Below are 20279 nucleotides of genomic sequence, written 5' to 3'. Positions count from 1 at the left end.
TGCCGCCCTCACCTCAGTCGGCCAGTCAAGATGAAGGGGAGGCGGGGCGACTACGGATAACTCCTCCCAGGCTCCGAGTACGAGAAACCCGCGTCCTGAGGGGGGCGGAGAGAGAGGGCGGGCCGTGCAGCGCGGAAGTGGTGGCGCATGCGCACTTGCAAGGCCAGGGCGGCCCCCGGCCCGGGAGGGAGGAGACCTACCATTAGGCTGCCGGACCACCGGTCCCAGCAACCTCAGCGGCTCGCGCGCCTGCGCGGTCCTCACCGCCTTCCCTTTGTGTCGCCGGCCGGAGCCCGGTTCAGAGCGGCTCGCAGACAAAGGGGCCCGAGAGTGGAGCTGCTTTCCGGACTGGGCTCCCGCAGAGGGCGGGGATCCCGACCCCCTCCCGACTCTGCCCTAGATCCACTCTCATTCGAAAGACCCCCCCCAAAGCAGGGTGCGGCAGACGTCCGGTCCCGGGAGTGCGGGACCCCTCCCCGTACCGTCTCGGCCCTCCCCCTCCCCCACGGCCTTTCTCCCCGCCCTCAGCTCCCGGACTCGGGCTTTCTGAAAAGCCCGGCACAGAGGTCCCAGTTGCCTAGGCGACGGGCCCGCGCACCGGCCCGCCGCTTCCGGCCGAGGCCCCGCCCCGTGGGCGTGGTCCGCTCCGCCTTTGTCCGGCGGGCTCGGGCCTGCTCTGCCCGGACTCCGCCCGGCCGGCCGGGGCGCGCGGCTGTGCGGTGCTGCTCGCGGCGGCCCTGGCCCCGGGAGGTCGGTCGGGGGGTCCTGTCGCGGCCTCTGCCGGGGGAGCCGGCTCCGCGGCGCCTGCCCGCTTCGCCCCGGCGGAGCGGGTGCCCCGAGGCGTGCGGGGCGCGGGTCCGCGGACTGCGAGCCCCAGGCCGCGGCCGGTGTTTAAAGTTGTCCGTTAGGGGCTCCCTGGCTGGCTCGCTCGGCGGAGCCCCCGCTCGAGTCGGGGTTGGGAGGCCCCGCCCCCCCGTGAGTGCAGAGATTACGTAAATCTTTAAATAAAAGGTAAATCCGTAAAGAGAAGCAAAGGGGCCGCGAGTGAGCCGGTAGTAGTTCCGACCGCCCCGACGTCTGCAGGGTGGGCGGTGCTCGGGGGCGCGCGGGGCGGTCGGACGCCGGAGGGCGCAGGCCCCGGCCCGGAGCTGTTTTGTCTTCCAGCGGGTGGTTCCCGGTCCGGCGGACGCGAAGGACGACCGGTGGTACGACCGACGGGGGCCCTTCGGATAGGTCCGGGCTTCCCCGTGAGACCCTTGCTCCCTTCCCGCGGCGGGACGTCCACTGTGCTGTCGCGAGGACGGTCCATGTACTTTGCGACTCGCGCTTCTCGCGGTCTGCGCCCCGCTGGAAGCACATGGGGGCTGAAAGTTCATCTCCCACGACAGAATCTACCGGCCACTGGTCTGCAGGAGAGCCTCGAGTACTGCGCCTTGTGGCCACGGAGACCTTGCACGGAATCCAGAGACACCGGTGAAAAGAAGAAGAAGAAGACCTCCCTTTCTCCGAGAGCATATAAATAATGTCAAAGTTCCAGAGCAAGAAAGAGAGCGGTCCTTTGGACCCTTGCATGTGTCGGCTGTAGAACGAGTAGGGTTTGAACGTCAGAATAAAGGTTAGAAGGAACTTACCCCTTCCAACCAAAACCAAGCCGGTTTGAACTAGGTTATCTTTTTTAAAAATCATGATGCTATCTGAATAATGATTCCTTTCATGTCGTCATGGACTCCACAGACACAGAAACAAAGGGTTATCTTAATCATTCAACGAGAAATAGTTCAGGAGTGCCTACCAGGTGCTCGCTACCGTTCACCAACTGGGGATGCAGCAGTGACTGAGGCGCTTACATTGTGTAAGACAGTTCACCTTGGGGGCTAAAAGGTCAGAAGATACTGTATGGGTTAGCTTTACAGAGTTATTAAAATACATATCGATGACTTCAGTTTTCTGAACAAGATCAGAACACCAAGAGCTAAAACGTAACTATGACTGTGCAATTTAAATATATTACTAAGGAAAAGTGTTTAATTTTGAAGATACATTCAATTACCTTGGTTGTTTCAGTTCTGCTCTTTGGAGCGTGTTGCAAAGAGGGATACTAAATTTTTCTGAGTTATATTTCTAGTTTAACAGGTGATACTCAAAGCCATGGGAGTAAAATATAAGAGGTGAACAAAATATTTTATGTTTTGAGGTGCTTAAAAAATAAAAAAAAGAAACGCTAACATATTTCTCTCACACTTGAAATACCTTAAACAGTAGGCTACCTTATCTACTCTACTTTGAATTTGCAAGATTTGGCCTTGAAAGAAAACGTATTACTGAGAACTGCATTTTTGGTTGTTGTCATTAAGGACTAGGAAATGGCATTCTAGATACTTTGGAATCATTAGTTTTATTTTATTTATTTTTTAAAAATTTTAAAAGATTTTATTTATTTATTTGACAGAGACAGTGAGAGAGAGGACACAACCAAGGGCAGTGGGAGAGGGAGAAGCAGGTTTCCCGTTGAGCAGGGCTCCATTCCAGGACTCTGGGATCATGACCTGAGCTGAAGTCAGACGGTTAGCGACAGAGCCACCCAGGCGCCCCTGGAATCATTAATTTTAATACACTTCTTTGTTTTGGCCTGGACTGGGGAGGAGTCACTTCAAAGGAACAGGATTTTCTTTTGGGGAATATATTTGCTAATAAATGTTCCCAGTCATTTTTACTTTACCTTAGTATTCAACGTGCAAAACGAATCATATTTTTCAATTAGCAATAACCACTCCTCAGATAAACCTCATGGGCTACGATACTGCCACTGCGCAAAGCTAGGAATCATATTTTTAATCACCATTATATAGAGGATTATGTTTATCATTGTCTGATGATTTCAGAAAGACTTAATTGAGTAAAGTAGAATGGCTGCCAAAAACGGCTGAACACCTTACACAACTGGTTTTCTGAAAACAGAAGATACCATTGTTAATTTAAAAGTCATGAATTTTCTAGGGCCAATTCCAGCATGCCAGCCGTCCAGATTCATGTGCAGGATTTGGTCTTCCCTGTTACTAAATGTGTTTTCAAAACTTCTAGCCCTTGCCTTGAATTCTGTGTGTTGACATAGATTGCCTTTTGTTCATTTGCTTGTTTTACTAGCACATCTGGTATCTGGACCAGAGCTTTCTCCACGTGGAAGTTTTCTTCCACATGCACAACAGGTGGATTTCATCACAGATTAATTCAGCAGCTCTTTTCTGAAGGTAGTGCTGGAACAGTGAGGGAGTTCCAAAGAATTCACAATCTAAAGTACTGGGGAGAGAAGTACATACAGTGTACTAGACACAGGAGATACTTACGACATAACCAAGATCGGGATGCAGACAGGTAGTGATGGGGGGAGCGTGTGCTTAGCACTGATGGAGAATTCTAATTCTGAACAAGAGGTTCTGACATTTTAGCTTTATGCCTTAGAACATAGTTTACATTAGACTACAATTTACCTTGAAACAATTGCAGAATTGGACTCCAGGGATTTTGAAAGAAAAAAAATAAAAAAATTAAGTGTTCTAGGAACATACTGGTTTGTCTCTGCTTGAGCACTTGCCTTCCAATAGGGTGACCAAAACAAACCAAAAAAAAAAAAAAAAAAAAGAACTGAGGAACCTCCCTGCGGTTTTGAGGAATGCAGAAATAAAGGGGACTTCTTCCATCCTTCCTTTCTTCCTCCCTCCCCCCTTCCCACCCTCCTTCCTAGCTTCCTCCATTCCTTCCTTCTTTCCTTCAACACGGTTTTGCAAGGTATCAGTAGGGCACTTTTGTCAAGATAATTTGAAAGAAACTTCAAGTGAATCCGCCTTTAAAAATCCCACTGAAACCGCAATTCGGATTGTTTTTGTTCTCAAGAGAGGAGATGATATAGAAGGTTTAACCTTAATGAATCCCAAGTAGACACTTCTATTACACGTACTTGATGAATGGGTGGTTTCCTAGCTTGGGTCTTGCATCCGGAGACAGTGCTGTCTCGGGGTGCAAGTGAACCTTGTGCTAAGTGGAGACGTCCTGTACGTGCGCAGGAGGGCAGATGCGCCTGGCTCGTGCTGGAGAGAGAACGTGCTGTGTCAGGGTGCACACGTGCTGCGTGTGGACTGGGGTGCAGATGTGCCGCGTTAGGGTGCAGACTCGCTGTGTCGGGGTGCGGACGTGTGCACCCGGGTGCACGTGCGCCGCGTCGGGGTGCGGACGTGTGCACCGGGGTGCACGTGCGCCGCGTCGGGGTGCGGACGTGTGCACCGGGGTGCACGTGCGCCGCGTCGGGGTGCGGACGTGTGCACCGGGGTGCACGTGCGCCGCGTCGGGGTGCGGACGTGTGCACCCGGGTGCACGTGCGCCGCGTCGGGGTGCGGACGTGTGTACCGGGGTGCACGTGCGCCGCGTCGCGGTGCGGACGTGTGTACCCGGGTGCACGTGCGCCGCGTCGGGGTGCGGACGTGTGTACCGGGTGCACGTGCGCCGCGTCGGGGTGCGGACGTGTGTACCGGGGTGCACGTGCGCCGCGTCGCGGTGCGGACGTGTGCACCCGGGTGCACGTGCGCCGCGTCGGGGTGCGGACGTGTGCACCCGGGTGCACGTGCGCCGCGTCGGGGTGCGGACGTGTGCACCCGGGTGCACGTGCGCCGCGTCGGGGTGCGGACGTGTGTACCGGGGTGCACGTGCGCCGCGTCGCGGTGCGGACGTGTGTACCCGGGTGCACGTGCGCCGCGTCGGGGTGCGGACGTGTGTACCGGGTGCACGTGCGCCGCGTCGCGGTGCGGACGTGTGTACCGGGTGCACGTGCGCCGCGTCGGGGTGCGGACGTGTGTACCGGGTGCACGTGCGCCGCGTCGGGGTGCGGACGTGTGTACCGGGTGCACGTGCGCCGCGTCGGGGTGCGGACGTGTGTACCGGGTGCACGTGCGCCGCGTCGGGGTGCGGACGTGTGTACCGGGTGCACGTGCGCCGCGTCGGGGTGCGGACGTGTGTACCGGGTGCACGTGCGCCGCGTCGGGGTGCGGACGTGTGTACCGGGTGCACGTGCGCCGCGTCGGGGTGCGGACGTGTGTACCGGGGTGCACGTGCGCTGCGTCGGGGTGCGGACGTGTGTACCCGGGCGTCGGGGTGCGGACGTGCCGTGTGCACGCTGGGGCGCTAACGTGCTGTGCTGGGGCGCACATGTGCCCTGTGGGTGCGCGGGGGTGAGACGCGCTTCCCGAGCAGGCGAGGAACCGGTGGCGGGTGCCCGCACGGTGAACCCCGGCGGTCGGCGGCCCCCCGCTCCCCGGCCAGAGGTGGGAACCCTCCCGGACTCGCCCGCGTCAGCACACACCCCCCCACGACGTCCGAGGACCAGAAGGCCCCGTCCTCGCGGAGAGAAGGAACACCTCCCTCTACCGCCTAGGGCGCCCCGCCCCGGCCGCGCAGAACTCTCCCCGGCCCCCAGGGCCGCAGCCCAGCGGCCGCCCTACCGGCTGGAGGAGGTACAGCCGCCGCTTCCCGACCGCCTCTTCCGAGGTTGGAGGGACCACGTCCATCATCTTCCGGAATGGGCGGGACCGACCGGATCCCCTTCCGGGATGGGCGTGGCGAGACCAGATCCTCTTCCGGGTTGGGCGGGGCCTGGGCGTCCGCCGTTTGGGGATGGACAGATCCTTGGAGGCCCTTTCCGGGTTGGGCGGGGCGTTGTCTGGAACTGGCCCGGAGTGGGCGGATCTGGACGCACTCTTCCGGGTGGGCGGGTCCAGGGCGAGCCCCGCCCGGAGTGGGCGTGGCGAGCCTCCGCGGCTGCTCGCCGGCCGGCCATGCTACGGACGCGCGGGGCGGGTGTGGGCCCCCAGCTCCTGCGGGCCGCATGGGGCCGGGGGGCCGGACAGGGGCCTGCACGGGAGGCGTCGGGGGCACGCGGGCAGGGCTGGCTGCAGCCGGCGGGCCACGACACGGGCGTCAAGGTGTACAACAGCCTCACCCGGAGGAAAGACCCCTTGATCGTGAGCAGCGCGGACGCCGCCTCCTGGTAGCCGCCCGGGATTGGGGGAGCGGGTGCCGGGACGTGGGGCGGGGGGGTGTGCCCCCGGCGTTTTCGGGGGCCGTAGCGCTGCAATGAAAGGGTTTCAGGTGGGGGGCACTTAGTAAGTACAGAACCGCGGACGCACAGGCGGAGATGCTGCCCCGCATACGGGGCAGGCTTTGGCTACGGACTCCCCAAAAGTGGCCGCTGGACGATTTTTTTAAGGGCACGGTTATATGATCACCCTAACCGAGAATGTGCTGTCTCTTCCTGCAAATACGTTCACGTGGTGGACTGTAACCTTGTTCCTAGGTACAGCTGTGGGCCGACTGTCTACGATCACGCACACCTGGGCCATGCTTGGTGAGTTCCGAATTTGACTTTTCACACTTCAAGGGATGCTGTTTTGGGAAAGAAAGAGCCTCTGCAGGTTTTTTCCATCTCTCAAGGGCAACTTAAGAATACCGGATAACTCACCACATTCCAGGTGTCGTGGGAGGCCTGTTGTCCCATTTGGCTTTCCTCGTCCACTGGAAGCCCGTCCACCCATTTCACAGGGGGGCCGTGAGAAGCGGTGATAAATGGCCTGTTCTGGAATTCCGTGCTTCTTGGTGGGCTTAGTGGCACGAGGTCAGGAGTTGGTGAGAAGTTCCTTCTGCCACCTGCTATGCATTTTCTTTCCAACCTAAAAAAAAGCCCTTTTATTCCTTTGAGTCCTGGTTTCTTCATCTCTGAGACGGGTTGAATAGTATCCATCTGTTTGAATTTTCACAATTTTACGAAGAAACGCTGGTAAAGTGCGGTTCCACAGTCCCTAAGGCGCGCTGTGGTGGGGGCTGAGCGGTTGTTGGGGACCAATAACTCACCCGAAGCCACACGTTCCGGGACCAGCAGAGCCCGGTGTGTCGCATCTCCCGCTGCTCGCGTTCTCAACCGCGTCACCATCCACGGAACTGCCTCCCATCTTTGTCAAAATGACACTTTTCCTAGTATTTTGGATGTTCTCTTGTTCATTTCTTAAACTCATGTTTCAAATTAGACTAAAAGTCAAAAGCTACCTTAGCTCATTACACTTCTTACAAAACCCTGCATCATCCAGGAAGACTGGCGTGTTCTTTGTGTTTTGTTAAAACAATCAGTGGCCAACTTACCACTAACTTTAAAAAGGATGTTTTGACCTCTTTACTGAAGCGTAAAATATGTTGGGGAAGGATTGCAAAGACGGAAAGAAATCGCAGTCTTCTATAGAGCCAGTGGATAAAGTCTGTGAGGGCAGGTGAGGTTGGTTTGCTGCGAGCAGTCAGGTGGCCCGTCAGGCCCGTCCCCCTTCGGAAGAGGGAGCAGTCCCTCCCTTGATGGCGTCATTCCAAAGGGATGGCTCTCAGGTCCTTGAGACGTTCCAGGGCTGTGGGACTCGGGAGAGGCTTCCGTAGCCATTAAAGCCATTTACATATATTTTAAGACTGATGATTTGCTGAAGGAAGGGGCAGTTGGGGAAGGTCTGCTTCCTTATTTTCAGCTTATTTTTGGCCTCTGGTTCTAGTCGGTATCTGCCCTCACGAGTACAGAGAGGAGTATAGATGTTAAGGGTACTTGCATTTGAATGAATGTTCCTGGGTCGTAGGCAGAGAGGCCTTAGCATCACCCCAGTAGCCGGAGTGTCCCCTTCGTCACTGTCGCCCCCCGCCCCCTCAAGGGTAACCGGTTATCCTCTCTGGAAGGTGGACTGTGCAATAGAGCCCATTCCTCAGGAGTCGTTCAGGACACTCCTGCGTGGTGGGAAACCCAAGAACCTCAAGATTCAGAAGAAGCCGCGAGCTCGTGGGGGCAGGGAAGCTTACGCGCGGCTCCGCTGCTCCTCGGGTAAAGTCCAAATCCTCAGGACATCTCTCCGGTTCTAGAAATCTGTCCTGACGTACTGTCCAGGTTCATGTCTCCCCACCTGCTTCCCCAGGTAGCACACGGGCCTCTGTTTTAAAAAGACAGATAGTTGGGGTGCCTGGCTGGCTCTGTAGAGCATGCAGTTCAACCTGAGGGTCATGAGTTCAAGACCCACCCTGTGCCCAGAGCTTACTTTGGGGGTGGCGGGGGGAAGACATATACTTAACGGACACAGGACTTGCTCTGTTCTAAATGCTTTACAAGCACCAGCCAGTGTGGTTCTCCTAGGGACACCGGGTGGTGGTGCTGTTCTCCCCCAGGGGACCCTGCCGGCCAGGGGCTGACCTAGTGCACTGGTAAACCACTCCTGGGGTCCGGGGGGCAAATGCAGGGCATAGTCATGACCGTGGTGACCACAGCTCCTGCCTGTACGAGTTGGTGCTGCACAGGCACCGGGATGGTGTTCAGCAACCCCTTGGCATCATGGGATTCTGCCCAATTTATAAACAAGCAGATCGAGGCTTCAAATGATCCAATATCGTGGCAAGGAGTTTCCAACCTTGCTTGGTCACTGGAGCTGTGTTTGGGGAGGGGCAGTATGGGCCGCAGATGGGGTACAATGACAGGGCCCATGTTTGAGTTACAGAGGCTGTGTGGGTGACAGATGATCACGAGATTTGCCGACCCTGAGTTTTAGGGTTGCTTTTATGGGAAACCAGACTCTGGACATTTTATTTTATTTTGATTTGATTTTTTGGTTTTTGGGACATTTTAAATGGCTCTTGAGCCCTTCTGGTTTTACACGTCTGAGCTGCCCCGGTGTGGCCTGCTGATAAGCTTGTGGTTTTTTTTTGTTTGTTTTAAGATTTTATTTATTTGAGAGAGAGCATGCACAAGTAGCGGGGAGGAGTAGAGAGAGAGGGAGAAGCAGACTCCCCACTGAGCAGGGAGCCTGAATGCGGACTCGATCCCAGGACCCGAGGATCACGACCTGAACTGAGGGTAGACGCTGCACCTACTGAGACCCCTGGGTGCCCCGAGCTGGTGTGTTAATATCCCACAACAGTGCACACGTTTCTCAGGAGAACAGCTTTAACGGTGTCTTGCTGGGCTGTCCCTCCTGTGTTGCCGTAGTGAAGCACTCCAGTTATCAGAACATAAACAAGGACGGTGACAGCTCCCAGGTGAGATTGTATTACCGGTGAATTGTTCTACAATTAAATGGTGTAGACTCACTTAGCAGCCTGGCATTAAGCATGCTCACTGTGCTGACGCCGAGGCCCTGCCTTTGTTGATTTCTGGAGGCCCTGGGGGAGCCCTGCGTGGGCCGGCCAGGGGAAGGCTTTGCCTCTTCCTAGCTGTGCGGGACCCCGAGCTCTGTCGCCCACCTGAAGTTTGGGGCGGCCTGTTAAAACGCAGGGCATTCGTTTTCCGAGATCCCACTGGTGACTTTGTGCTCTAAAGACGCGCTGACGTTTCTTCTCTCGCAGCTCGTACGTTAGATTTGATATCATCCGAAGGATCCTCACCAGGGTTTTTGGTTGCAACATCGTCATGGTGATGGGAATCACGGATGTGGACGATAAAATAATCCACAGGGCCGCCGAGGTAAGCGCGGAGGAGGTGATTGTCCCGTCTCTGGGTGGGTGAGTGTGCCCACGGCCCGGTGACAGCCCACGGCCCGGTGACAGCTCCCTCTAGCTGCTCCACCAGTGGGTCCTGCTTCTCTCCATCCGCACGTGGCTCGGCGAGGGCACGCTGACAGGTGATCAGGGATCTCTCTGCCCTGGTGAAGGGCACCACAGCCTCTGATGCCCTGTCTCCTGCTCGAGCCTCATCCCTCCCCAGTCCGGCGGCTCCAGGCGTCCTGCGCACAGGGAAGGGGGAGGGCCGCTTCGGGGCTGGGGAAACTTAGGTCGTGGGGGCTTCTGCTTTCGCCTCTTTGTGCACAGAGCCCTTCTCTTGTAACCCGTGCATCATTTAGGGGAAGCTTTGGGGGGAAAGTTTGAACTGAGGGGTTAAGTTAAATGTAGATAAACTTTTAAGTCTACTTTCTGGTTTTTATAATTAGCAACTTTAACAATTGTCTCTGAAGATCTGCATATGATTGTTAAATGATCCAATCTATGCAAAAAACTACACCGAGTGCTTTATGTTCCTGTTATTTTAGAGGATGTATGTACTAAAAACTCCATGTACTATTTTTTTTTAGGAAACCAGTCTATATTTCATAATGTTTTATAGTCTGCTTTTTTCACTTAGTATATTTTGAGTGTTTTTTTCATGTTCTTAAATATTCTTGAACGTTTTTAAATGGCCGTATAGCATTTCATCGCACGGAGATGCCCTAATTTACTGTTCTTATTTTTGGGCTCTTGAGTTACTTCCACATTCTGCTTTCTCTCAGATTTATCTTCTAGAATCCATGTGTGCCTGTTTCCTACCAATTTGCCTTTTTTTTTTTTTTAATTTGTTTAAGTAATCTCTGCACCCAACCTGGGGCTCGAACTCACAACCCTGTGATCAAGCATCGCCTGCTCCCAGACTGAGCCAGCCAGGCGCCCCCTAATTTGCCTTTTTAACAGCTAGATAGCATTCGCCATGGGGCTGCCCAGCAGTCCCCCATCGTTGGCTGTGTTGTTTATAGCTGTTAGAAGTAGGGCTACTGTGAAGATCTTTTTTTTTCCATTCTGTCTTGTTTCGATGAATACTTTTCCCAAAGTGGAGTTACTGGTTCAAGGAGGAATGGCTTATTTCATAAGGTTTTTCTTCTCGGAGTCAGGTGGTTTAGAGAGTGTTTGCTGGCGGCCCCAGACCCAGTGGGGTTTCCCGGGTCTGTCTTATCCAAACAGCGAGCCACTGCGTCATGCTCCCTTACAGAAGACTCCGTTTCCTTTCCCAGTACTGTCCCCGAGCGCGTGTGGAAACGTCCCGGGTCAGGCCTGTGCCTGGCTTCGTGCTGAGAAGGGAGCGGAAGACCAGCCCTGGCCTCGTGGGCCTTGTGTCCGGGGAGGCAGCCGCGCCCACAGAGAGACGCTCCGTGTGCGACACAGTTCATTTTGTGAGCCCAGCAAGGGCGTGGAGGCGGACCGTCACACCTCCGTGGAAGGCAGAAGTTTCCCCCCGGAGGAGGTTGGCCCAGAATTAGCGCGAGCCGAGGACGGGTGGTGAGGACGGAGGGCGGGAGGGCCATATGGGCCGAGGGGCCACGGGAGGGCCTGTGAGGAAACCCTGCGTCCTGCTCCCCTGGGCCACGGGGGCCTGGCAGGTGAGGCTGCCGAGGTGGGGCGGCTGGGCTGGAGGACCTACTGGGGACTTGCGCTTTGTCCTATAGACTCTTGGGGCGCTCTGGCCGGGCTCAGCTCAGTCCCGTGGAGATCACTCGGGTTGGGGAGGACACAGCCGGAGACGGGGCCCAGGGCCAGGGCTGGTGGGCGCTCTGGCCCGGAGAGAGAGTTAGTGTGAGGTACATAAGGAAACACAGACTTGGATACAGAAATCTGGAGCTTGGTCAGCTCAGGGCCCTGGTATCATAGGGCTGTGTTTGGACTTTGCCCCAGTTCTGGGCACAGAGCGCCTGAAGCCCGCGGAATCTGAGAGGGCGGCTTCTGCGCGCTCGTGAGATCACGGCGGGGCCCCTCGTGAGCTTCGGGATGGGGGCTGGGGTCCCAGAGACCCAGCCCCTGCGAGAGCTGGGGACTTTCACCCCCACCCCTGGCATCGAGCCGATTGCTGGTGACCAGGGATTTTTAATCTCCTGTCCCAAGTCATGAAGCCTCCGTGCTCGCTTCGGCAGCACATATACCAAGTCACGAAGCCTCCATAAACACCCCCAAAACGTGGGGGCTCAGTGCTTCCGGCTGGTGAACACAGGTGGGTACTGGGAGCGTCTGGGAGCTCCACCCCTCGCCCCGTGCATCCTCTGAGTCGTGTCTTTCATCATAAACTTGGGGTGTAAGGGGACTGCTTTCCTAAGTTCTGTGACTCGGATCAGACCCCCAAACTCAGACTCTGTGGCAGGAGTTTGAGTGGCCGGAGGACCCCATGGCAGCTGGTGTCTGGAGGAGGCAGTCCTGTGGGGTCTGCACTGACTCAGGGAGCTTGTGGCAGAACAGGGTTGAGTCGTGGACACTCAGCTGCAGCCGGGGAACCGGGGAAGTGGCCGGAGTCGGAAGTGGCACCGCAGGTTCGGCGTCAGAAGACGCCGCAGTGCTTAGTCCTCGCCCTTGGGGAACCGAGATGATGCACCTGGGTCCCTGCACCTGATGCGTCGGGCTCCGCTGTGAATCTTCCAACCCCAAGGTGGCCGTGGGAGCTGCAAGGCCTGCTGGGAGGCTGGGGGCGTGGCTGGCGGGCAAGGAAAGGGGGCGGGCTGAGGGCCGGATGCGGGTGCAGTGCGCCAAGCGGGTGAGGATGGGTCCCGACTTCAGGAAGGGGGCCGGGGCAAAGGCAGCAAGAACGTACTCATGATGCACAGATGCCTCGAGGAGGTGGTGCTGGCCACTTTCAAGAGTGGTGTCGTGCCCGGCCCGCGAGCAGGCTGGTGGAGTCGGCCGGAGGAGTCTCTGCGTTGAGAAGCTTAAGGCTGACACCCGAAGATTTCTCTGCTCCTCACATGGCAAGACGCTAACCAGAGAGTAGTTGTTCTCGAAATACCTCCTAAAGAAGGTACAGTGTGCACCTGAAACATGGTTACGAAGCATCTCTTTGCTTCTGAGTATCCAGCAAAAAGGCTGTTTTTTATCTAATGCAGACTTTTTAAGTGATGGCCATACTCTTCATGCCAGCTGTCCAGCACTTGCTTTTACACTATCTTTTACTACTATCACTCCCTTGACTTCATGGTTTGGCCTGGAGTTACAGTTTGTCAGGAATAAAAATTTCTGGGGCGAGCACTACGAGGGGAATGGTGCATGCGCGTCACTGCATTTTGTAGGAGAAGTTGGGAAGAAGGTGTTAGAGAAATTCCGGCTGGAGGCATCTGCTCTGTGCGGCTGAGCTCCGAGGGCCCGGCCCGCGGGACCCTTGCCATGGGAGAGGCCGCTTGAAATGGCCTGCGATGGTCAGGGCGAGCTGGACAGTGACCTGAGATCCGAGACCAAGACCGCGTGTCAGCACCCGCCTTGTGCAGTTTTGTTTTCTGAGGAGTGACAGCCGTGCTGTCCCGATACCTGATGTGACCAGCTCCCGCAAGAGTACATTGAACGGCTTTCGTTTTAGAGGACGATTCCCTCCTCCGTGCAAGGCCAGCGGTACCCGGGTACCCCACTTCCCATTCACTGCCCCTCAGTGTTTCCGGACCACGGCCCCCGGGCTCGCGCGTGTGGGCTAGAGAAGCCACGGGTGGAATCGGGCCGGGGCGTGGGGGCACGTGGCACCGGATAGGTCGTTTAGAGGCGCGTGTGCGTGTCCGTGAGAGTCCCCCTTTCAGAACGAGAGACATGAGTAGAGTTCGCGTGGAGCCAGGAAAAGTCTGTAAAACAGTATCGGGGCACCTGAGGGCCTCAGTCGGTGGAGCCTCTGCCTTCGGCTCAGGTCATGATGCTAGGGTCCTGGGATCAAGTCCCGTGTCGGGCTCCTGCTCGGCGGGGGGTCTGCTTCTCCCTTGGCTCCTCCCCAGCTTGTATTCTCTCTCGCTTTCAAATAAATAAATAAATTTTTTAAAAAGATTTTATTTATTTATTTGACAGAGAGATAGAGATCACAAGTAGTCAGAGCGGCAGGCAGAGGGAGAGGTAGAAGCAGGCTTCCCACCGAGCAGGGAGCCCGATGCAGGGCTCGATCCCAGGACCCTGGGATCATGACCTGAGCCGAAGGCAGCCACTCAAACGACTGAGCCACCCAGGTGCCCCAATAAATAAAATCTTTTAAAAAAAAAATGTAGAAATGACATCTTCTACACGACAGAAAATAACCATGAAGACTGGGACCATAACTGAAAGTCACACCAGAGACAAAAGGCTGATTTCCTTCATGTAAAAATACTTCCTACAAACCGACCCGAAGAGCTCCACAGGTGGGTGGGGAAACGGGTGCGGTGATCCCGGACTCTTCCATAGAAATGGTTCCTCCACACGGGAGACGTTCAGGCTCCTTCAAAAGAGAGAAGCACACGTTAAACTTACAGCGAGAAAGTGTTTGTTAGCGGTCCCATTGCTGATGTCCAGAAGTGGGGCCCCCCCCATGCGGTCAGGGGCTCGGTCAGGGTCAGACCTGCGTGACCTCCGTGGGGGCAGGTCGCCAGCCAGGATGCGTGCACCTGTGCTCCGACCGGCAGTCTGGTGTCTGCATCCGTAGCTCAGAGAGGGACCTGCACGTGTGTCACGGCAGAAGGAGAGGGCGTGAGGAGGGGCCCGGGGAGCGGCTCCCGGTCCGCTGGCGGGCGGGCCAGCAGGACGGTGGTGGACTCAGAGGGAGCCGGGCACAGGCCGTGTGTGCGGGGCGCAGCGTGCAGGAGGGGGTGCAGATCCGTGGGTCTGGGAGCCGGGTGACCAGCCGCTAGCCAGCGTCGTCCGCGCACACGGCTGTCCTTCCCAGGTGCACATGACCCTTGTAGCAGTGTTGCGGGGCGGGAGGTGGGGTCCTCTCTGTGCTGCAAACGAAGCCGAAGACGCAGAGGTCCGTGGCCTCGCTCACGGCCACACAGCTGAGAAGTCCCACTTTGTTCACCAGATTTATTTATTCAGTAAATGTCTGGTGGTCACAGTTTCTAGGATGATTGCCCTTCGGGGGCCCCAGGCGGGGAGGAATGCGGCTGTGGGGTGACGGGGCTGGAGGTGGCCTCTCGCTTGTGAAGGTGTGCTGCCCGGGGAGCCGAACCCTGGTTCCGGGGCAGGGGTGGGGGCCAGGAGCTTGGGTCCAGGTCCCTTCACAGGCTCCACGGGGTCCCATACCTGTCGTGCTTTGGGTTTGGGAGCACTTTTTTTTTTTAGCTGAAAAGTGAAAAATACTTCAGGGAGCCTGGCTTTCCGTGCCAGCGCCCTCTGAAACCCCGGGGCTGCTAGAGTGTGCCCCCAAATGCCTGGGCTCGGAATGTGACGTCTGTGTCCTGGGGCTACCTGTGCCTCTGCACCCTGCCCGGCCACCTGCACCCCCAGCCGCTGCACCCCCAGCCGCCTGCCCACCGTCTGCACCCGTCTGCACCTGCTCTGCCGCTTTCCAAGTACTTCCCAGACAGCCCCTCGCTGTTGCGCTTGACGGGTTTTCTTGCCGCCTGAGGGAAGGGGTAAGTTAGGAACCCAAGGTTCTGGTCATGACATAGACTACATTGAGCTCGCCCTTGCCCTAGAAAAGCGGAAGCTTTTTCATGTGTTTTGGGGTGTTGTTTTGAATTATGTAACAAATCGTGACGTTGTTGGTTTCTTCTCTCTAACCAGAAAACAGGGTCGGTCAGCCTCTGCACCTAGCTGAGTTACTAGAATGGGTTTGGGAGCTAAAACGAGAGGCCCCTTTGGGAGGCCGGCCACGGGGGGCCCGACCTGCTGACCGGCTCACCTCGTCTTCCTACAGATGAATGTGTCGCCCGCTTCTCTCGCCAGTCTGTATGAAGAGGATTTTAAACAAGACATGGCAGCCTTGAAGGTGAAGGGTGTTGGAGTCTGCCCGCCACGAGGGGGTGTGAGCGCTGAAAGCCGGCGTCACTGACCCACGCCTTTCCCGTGGGAGGTCATCTCGCCCTTGCTTTCCGTCAGGTCCTCCCCCCGACGGTGTACTTGAGGGTGACTGAAAATATTCCTCAGATCATTTCTTTCATCGAAGGAATCATCGCTAATGGGCACGCTTACCCCACAGCACAAGGTAGGGGTCCCGCTACTTAACTGGGCGTGGGGTAGATACCAGGGGATCTGGAGAAACCGGACTCGTGTTTGCAAGTTGTTGGAGCTGCCAAACGCGTCACTGTCTTTTCTGTCTTTTCTGGCTCGCTGTGGTATCTGACCGAGTGCTGGAACGTTCTCTAACGCGACCGGTCCTCCCGCTGGCCGCTCCCGGCGTGGGGCTGTCGCCCACTGCTGACCGGCGACAGCGTCCTCCCGGCACACTTCATGGCGGCTGGTGTGGGAGCCGCTGCTTTTTGCCTGGCATTTGCTCCTGCTGGGGTCCCGGTGGCCCTCCGCCGGGCCTCCCCCTTTCCAGCCCTTTCCGCCCAAGTCCCACTCGTCCTCACCCCCCGCCCCCCGACCAAGCTTTCCCCTCCCAGGATGTTCCCTCTCCACTCGGGGCTGAAAGCGGACACTTAGCCTGGCCCTGGAGCCGTGCTGTGCCCTTGGCCGCCGGGCACGGGCGTCTAGCTTGCTGTTCGTGCCCCCTATCCCGCCCCTTCTGGGATCATAAAAACCGCTGGTTTTTAGCGAATGACCCTTTAGCATGCCCAGCCCAGACCTGAGATACGTGCGTCTCGTGCTTGTTGTGCGGCAGGAACAAAGTATAAAGCAAGAGGAAGCACCGGGTTTGCGGTGCTGAAGGTGAGCCCCATCTTTCAGGGGCTCCTGCCCACACGCCTCCATCCCTGCGGGGGCCGGTTCCCCGGCGCGCGCACTAGGCTTTGCCGTCGTCTCCCTTTACCTCATTCGCTATGTTTAGATTTCGTCTCCAAAAAAAATCTGTTTGTGAGGGGCCCGGGTGACTGAGCCGCAGTCTTCCCCGGAGACACGGGCACAGTTTTCCCGCTGCGGGGACGCAGAATGAGACCCGCGGCCCAGAGCGGTCCGTCACGGGGCGGAGGCCCAAACGGGGCCTAGCGGGGCCGTGGCTGGCTTATCGCTCTCTGACGCTGCTTTATCGTGAGCTTCTAATCGCGATAACGTAAAGACAGAGTAAGCTGACAGTAACGCAGACGCCATTCATTTGGACTTTTTTTGTTTGTTTGTTTTTTAAAGATTTTATTTATTTACTTGAGAGAGAGAGAGACATCACAAGTAGGCAGAGAGGCAGGCCGAGACGGGGCAGGCAGGCTCCCCGCTGAGTAGGGAGCCCCATGCGGGGCTCAGTCTCAGGACCCTGAGATCATGACTGGGGCCAAAGGCAGAGGCTTAACCCACTGAGCCACCCACGTGCCCCCCCTTTTTTATTATTTAAATTTTACTTAGTTAACAGACAGGGCAGTGTTGGCTTCTAGAGTAGAATTCGGTGATTCTGAGAAATGATAAATTCTTTATCAAACAGGCAACGTCTACTTCGACCTGCAGTCGAGAGGAGACAGGTACGGCAAGCTGGTCAGTGTGGTCCCCGGTCCCGTCGGAGAGCCTGGTGAGTGGACCCCCGCTCCCACATTGGGGCCCAGGCCTGCAGCGCGGGCTCGGCCTCTCAGACCTGCGGACGGCGCCCGACCCTGCTGCTTGTGCTGTTTAACTCATTCTTTTCAAAGAGAGGGAATTTGGAGGGGGACATCCTCTCGGCAGGGGTGAGTCACCTCCCTGCCAGGTCCTCAGCTCTCCTCCCTGCGGAGGGCACCTTCGCACACTCCTGCTGTCGCATTTGAACGCTGCCTGCCGCTGGCTGCCACACTCACCTCCCCCTGCATTTTGCCGTAGAGCAGATCCTGTAGGCACTTTACCGCATAGAACGTTCCTGCCGAATTTCCCTTTATTCCGCCGCTCTTCTGTTCCAGTGACTGTTGGGTTGAAGCCATTTTTATGGAGAAGAAGGATGTATATAGAAATAAATTTGAAATAATATTTTAAAGGTTTTTATTTATTTGACAGAGAGAGAGATCACAAGTAGGCAGAGAGGCAGGCAGAGAGAGAGGGAAGCAGGGGGAGTGGGGAGGGAAGCAGGCTCCCCGCTGAGCAGAGAGCCCGATGCAGGGCTCGATCCCAGGACCCTGAGATCATGACCTGAGCCGAAGGCAGAGGCTTAACCCACTGAGCCACCCAGGCACCCCTGAAATAATTTTTAAAAATTTAAAGTTAAAAATAATTTTAAAGGAAAAAAAAATACTATTTGAGAGAGCCGAGTAAAGACGAGCCAAAACCCCAAAGACAAATCGTCCAAGTGATTTTTGTCTTTAGACATTATCCTCTCCTCTACAAACGATGCCAGTTATTTTTTTCATTTTTTACTTTTTAAAGATTTTATTTATTTATTTGACAGAGAGAGAGCATGAGCTGGGAGAGAGGCAGAGGGAGAAGCAGGCTCCCGGCCAAGCAAGGAGGCCGATGTGGGGCTCGATCCCAGGACGCCGGGATCATGACCTGAGCCGAAGGGCTGAAAGCAGCGGCTTAACCAGCTGAGCCACCAGGTGCCCCAACGATGCCATTTGCTTTAATTACTGACAGTGTTATCTGACTCCTCAGAAACCGTGTTTGTTCCTCTTACTCGTGAGTATCCTGCTCCCTCCAGAAAGGCCAGAACCGAGCACCGCTAGACCGCCCACATGTGTGGGTTTACCACCGTGCCCCAGGGAAGCAGAGGATGTGTTTCTGAGACCCGCGTTCTAGCATCAGCGATGCTTTCGCGTTGAATAGACTCTAGGGGCGCCTGACTGGTGCAGTCGGTGGGGCGTCCGCCTCTTGGGTTCGGCTCAGGTCATGATCAAGGTGGAGGGATCGAGCCCTGCGTCGGGCTCCGTGCTCAGCAGGGAGCCTGAGATGCTCTCTCTCCCTCTCTCTCTGCCCCACCACCTTCTCGCAAATAAATAAGTCCTTAAAAAACAATAGACTTTATTTTAGGGCAGTTTTAGGGAAGGAGCAAAGATTTCCCACATTGCCCTGACCCTGCTCATGCACAGCCTTCCCTGTTCATGAACGTCACGCACCAGAAACGGGACATCTGTCCCAGCGGGTACACCTGTATGGACCCATCATTACCCCGAGTCTGTGGTTTGCACAAGCGTTCACGCTTGGTGCTGATTTTTCTGTGGGTTGGATAACTGTAATGATGCGTGTCACAGAGCTGCTTTACTGCCCTCAGACCTCCCCTGTGCCCCAGCTGCTCCAGCCCCTCCCTCCTCACCCCTGGCAACCCATGATCTCTCACCGCCCGCATGGTTTCACCTTTTCTAGAGTGCTGTAAGGTTAGAATTGTACAGTGAGGGGCCTTTTCAGACTGGCTTTTTTCACTGGGTACACCTTTAAGTGTATATGTGCGTTGAAGCCACCAGGTCCCACCGGGACCCAGGCAGGGGCAGAACCCCTTGGGGACAGGGCACACAGCCACCTTGCCTGTGTCTTTGGAGCCTGATAGGTCATTTCCTTTGAGTGCTGAGTAATACCCCCTTGTCCGAATGCAGCGCCGTCCGTGTGTCCCCCGTTGTCTGTTGTGGCGGCGCCAGGCTTTGGGACAGACGGAGCCCAGGACCGGCCCGGCCCCCCGAGTGCCGTCACCTGACCCTCCCCTTCTGGGTTCTCTTGCTCCACAGATGTCTCTGACACTCGTAACTTTTTTCTCCGTGTGATTGTCTTTCTGGGGGGAGAAGTTGCCCCGGACTCGTGCGCCGGCAGACTCGCCCGAGGAGGAGCCGGAGGCAGGCAAACCGCCCAGCCCGGTGCTTCCCCGGGAGGAAGGCCTCCGGGTTTGGTCTGCGACATCCCCACCCTTCTGCGCGCTGAAACCGGCCTCGCCTGGCGCCGGGGCCGCCTCCTCGGGCGGGTTTAGATAAAGGGTTGGGGGGTCCTTCCCGCCCTCACAGCAGAGAAGAGGAGCAGGAGGTCACGTGCCCGAGGGAGCCGCGTCTCCGGGATGTCGTGGCCGGGCCGTGTGGCTCCGCCTGTCGTGGGTTCCCGGCCCTGACCCGTCATTCGCTGTTGGCAGCTGCGACAGACAAGCGGCACGCCGGCGACTTCGCCCTGTGGAAGGCGGCCAGACCGCAGGAGGTGTTTTGGGCGTCTCCCTGGGGAAAGGGTCGACCCGGCTGGCACGTGGAATGTTCCACCCTCTCAAGGTAAGGTTCTGTGTCCAGTACCGCGCGTGGCCAGCAGAGGGGGCGGGTGAGAGCAGCAGCCGCCTGGCAGGGGTGGGAGGAAGACTTTTTTTTCCATCAAGGTTTTAATTTTACTTCCAGCGTAGTTAACGTACAGTGTTAGGTCAGCTTCACGTGTCAGCGTCCGGATCCAGCCGCGCTCGCCGCTCCTCCGTGCCATCGTGGTGCTCTGAACCCCCAGCCCCTGTGGCCCCCGCCCCCCCACTCCCCCCCTCTGAGGACCATCAGTGTGTTTTCTGTACTTAAGAGTCTGTTTCTTTTCTTTCTTTCTTTTTTTTTAAGATTTTATTTATTTATTTGACAGAGACAGTGAGAGAGGGATCACAGCAGGGGCAGTGGGAGAGGAAGAAGCAGGCCTCCCACCGAGCAGGGAGCCCGATGCAAGGCGCAGTCCCAGGACCCTGGGACCATGACCTGAGCCAAAGGCAGCCGCTCAGTGATTGAGCCACCCGG

General features: G+C 56.6%; 1 protein-coding gene across 1 annotated transcript; it reads left to right on the top strand.

The window, feature by feature from the left end:
- Positions 1 to 5820: 5820 nt before the first annotated feature.
- On the top strand, positions 5821 to 19787 carry LOC308338004 (putative cysteine--tRNA ligase, mitochondrial; the record flags this gene model as incomplete). The annotated part of the gene is made up of 7 exons (XM_080831560.1): positions 5821 to 6034; positions 6341 to 6391; positions 9400 to 9517; positions 15419 to 15490; positions 15601 to 15706; positions 17072 to 17155; positions 19658 to 19787. Coding segments are annotated over exons 1-7 (773 nt in total), but the record flags the coding sequence as incomplete, so codon positions are not given.
- Positions 19788 to 20279: the final 492 nt, after the last annotated feature.

The sequence above is a fragment of the Martes martes genome (assembly GCF_963455335.1).
Source record: "Martes martes genome assembly, contig: scaffold_345, whole genome shotgun sequence".
In the NCBI taxonomy this organism is placed as follows: domain Eukaryota; kingdom Metazoa; phylum Chordata; class Mammalia; order Carnivora; family Mustelidae; genus Martes; species Martes martes.
This window is presented reverse-complemented; position numbering and strand designations above follow the sequence as displayed.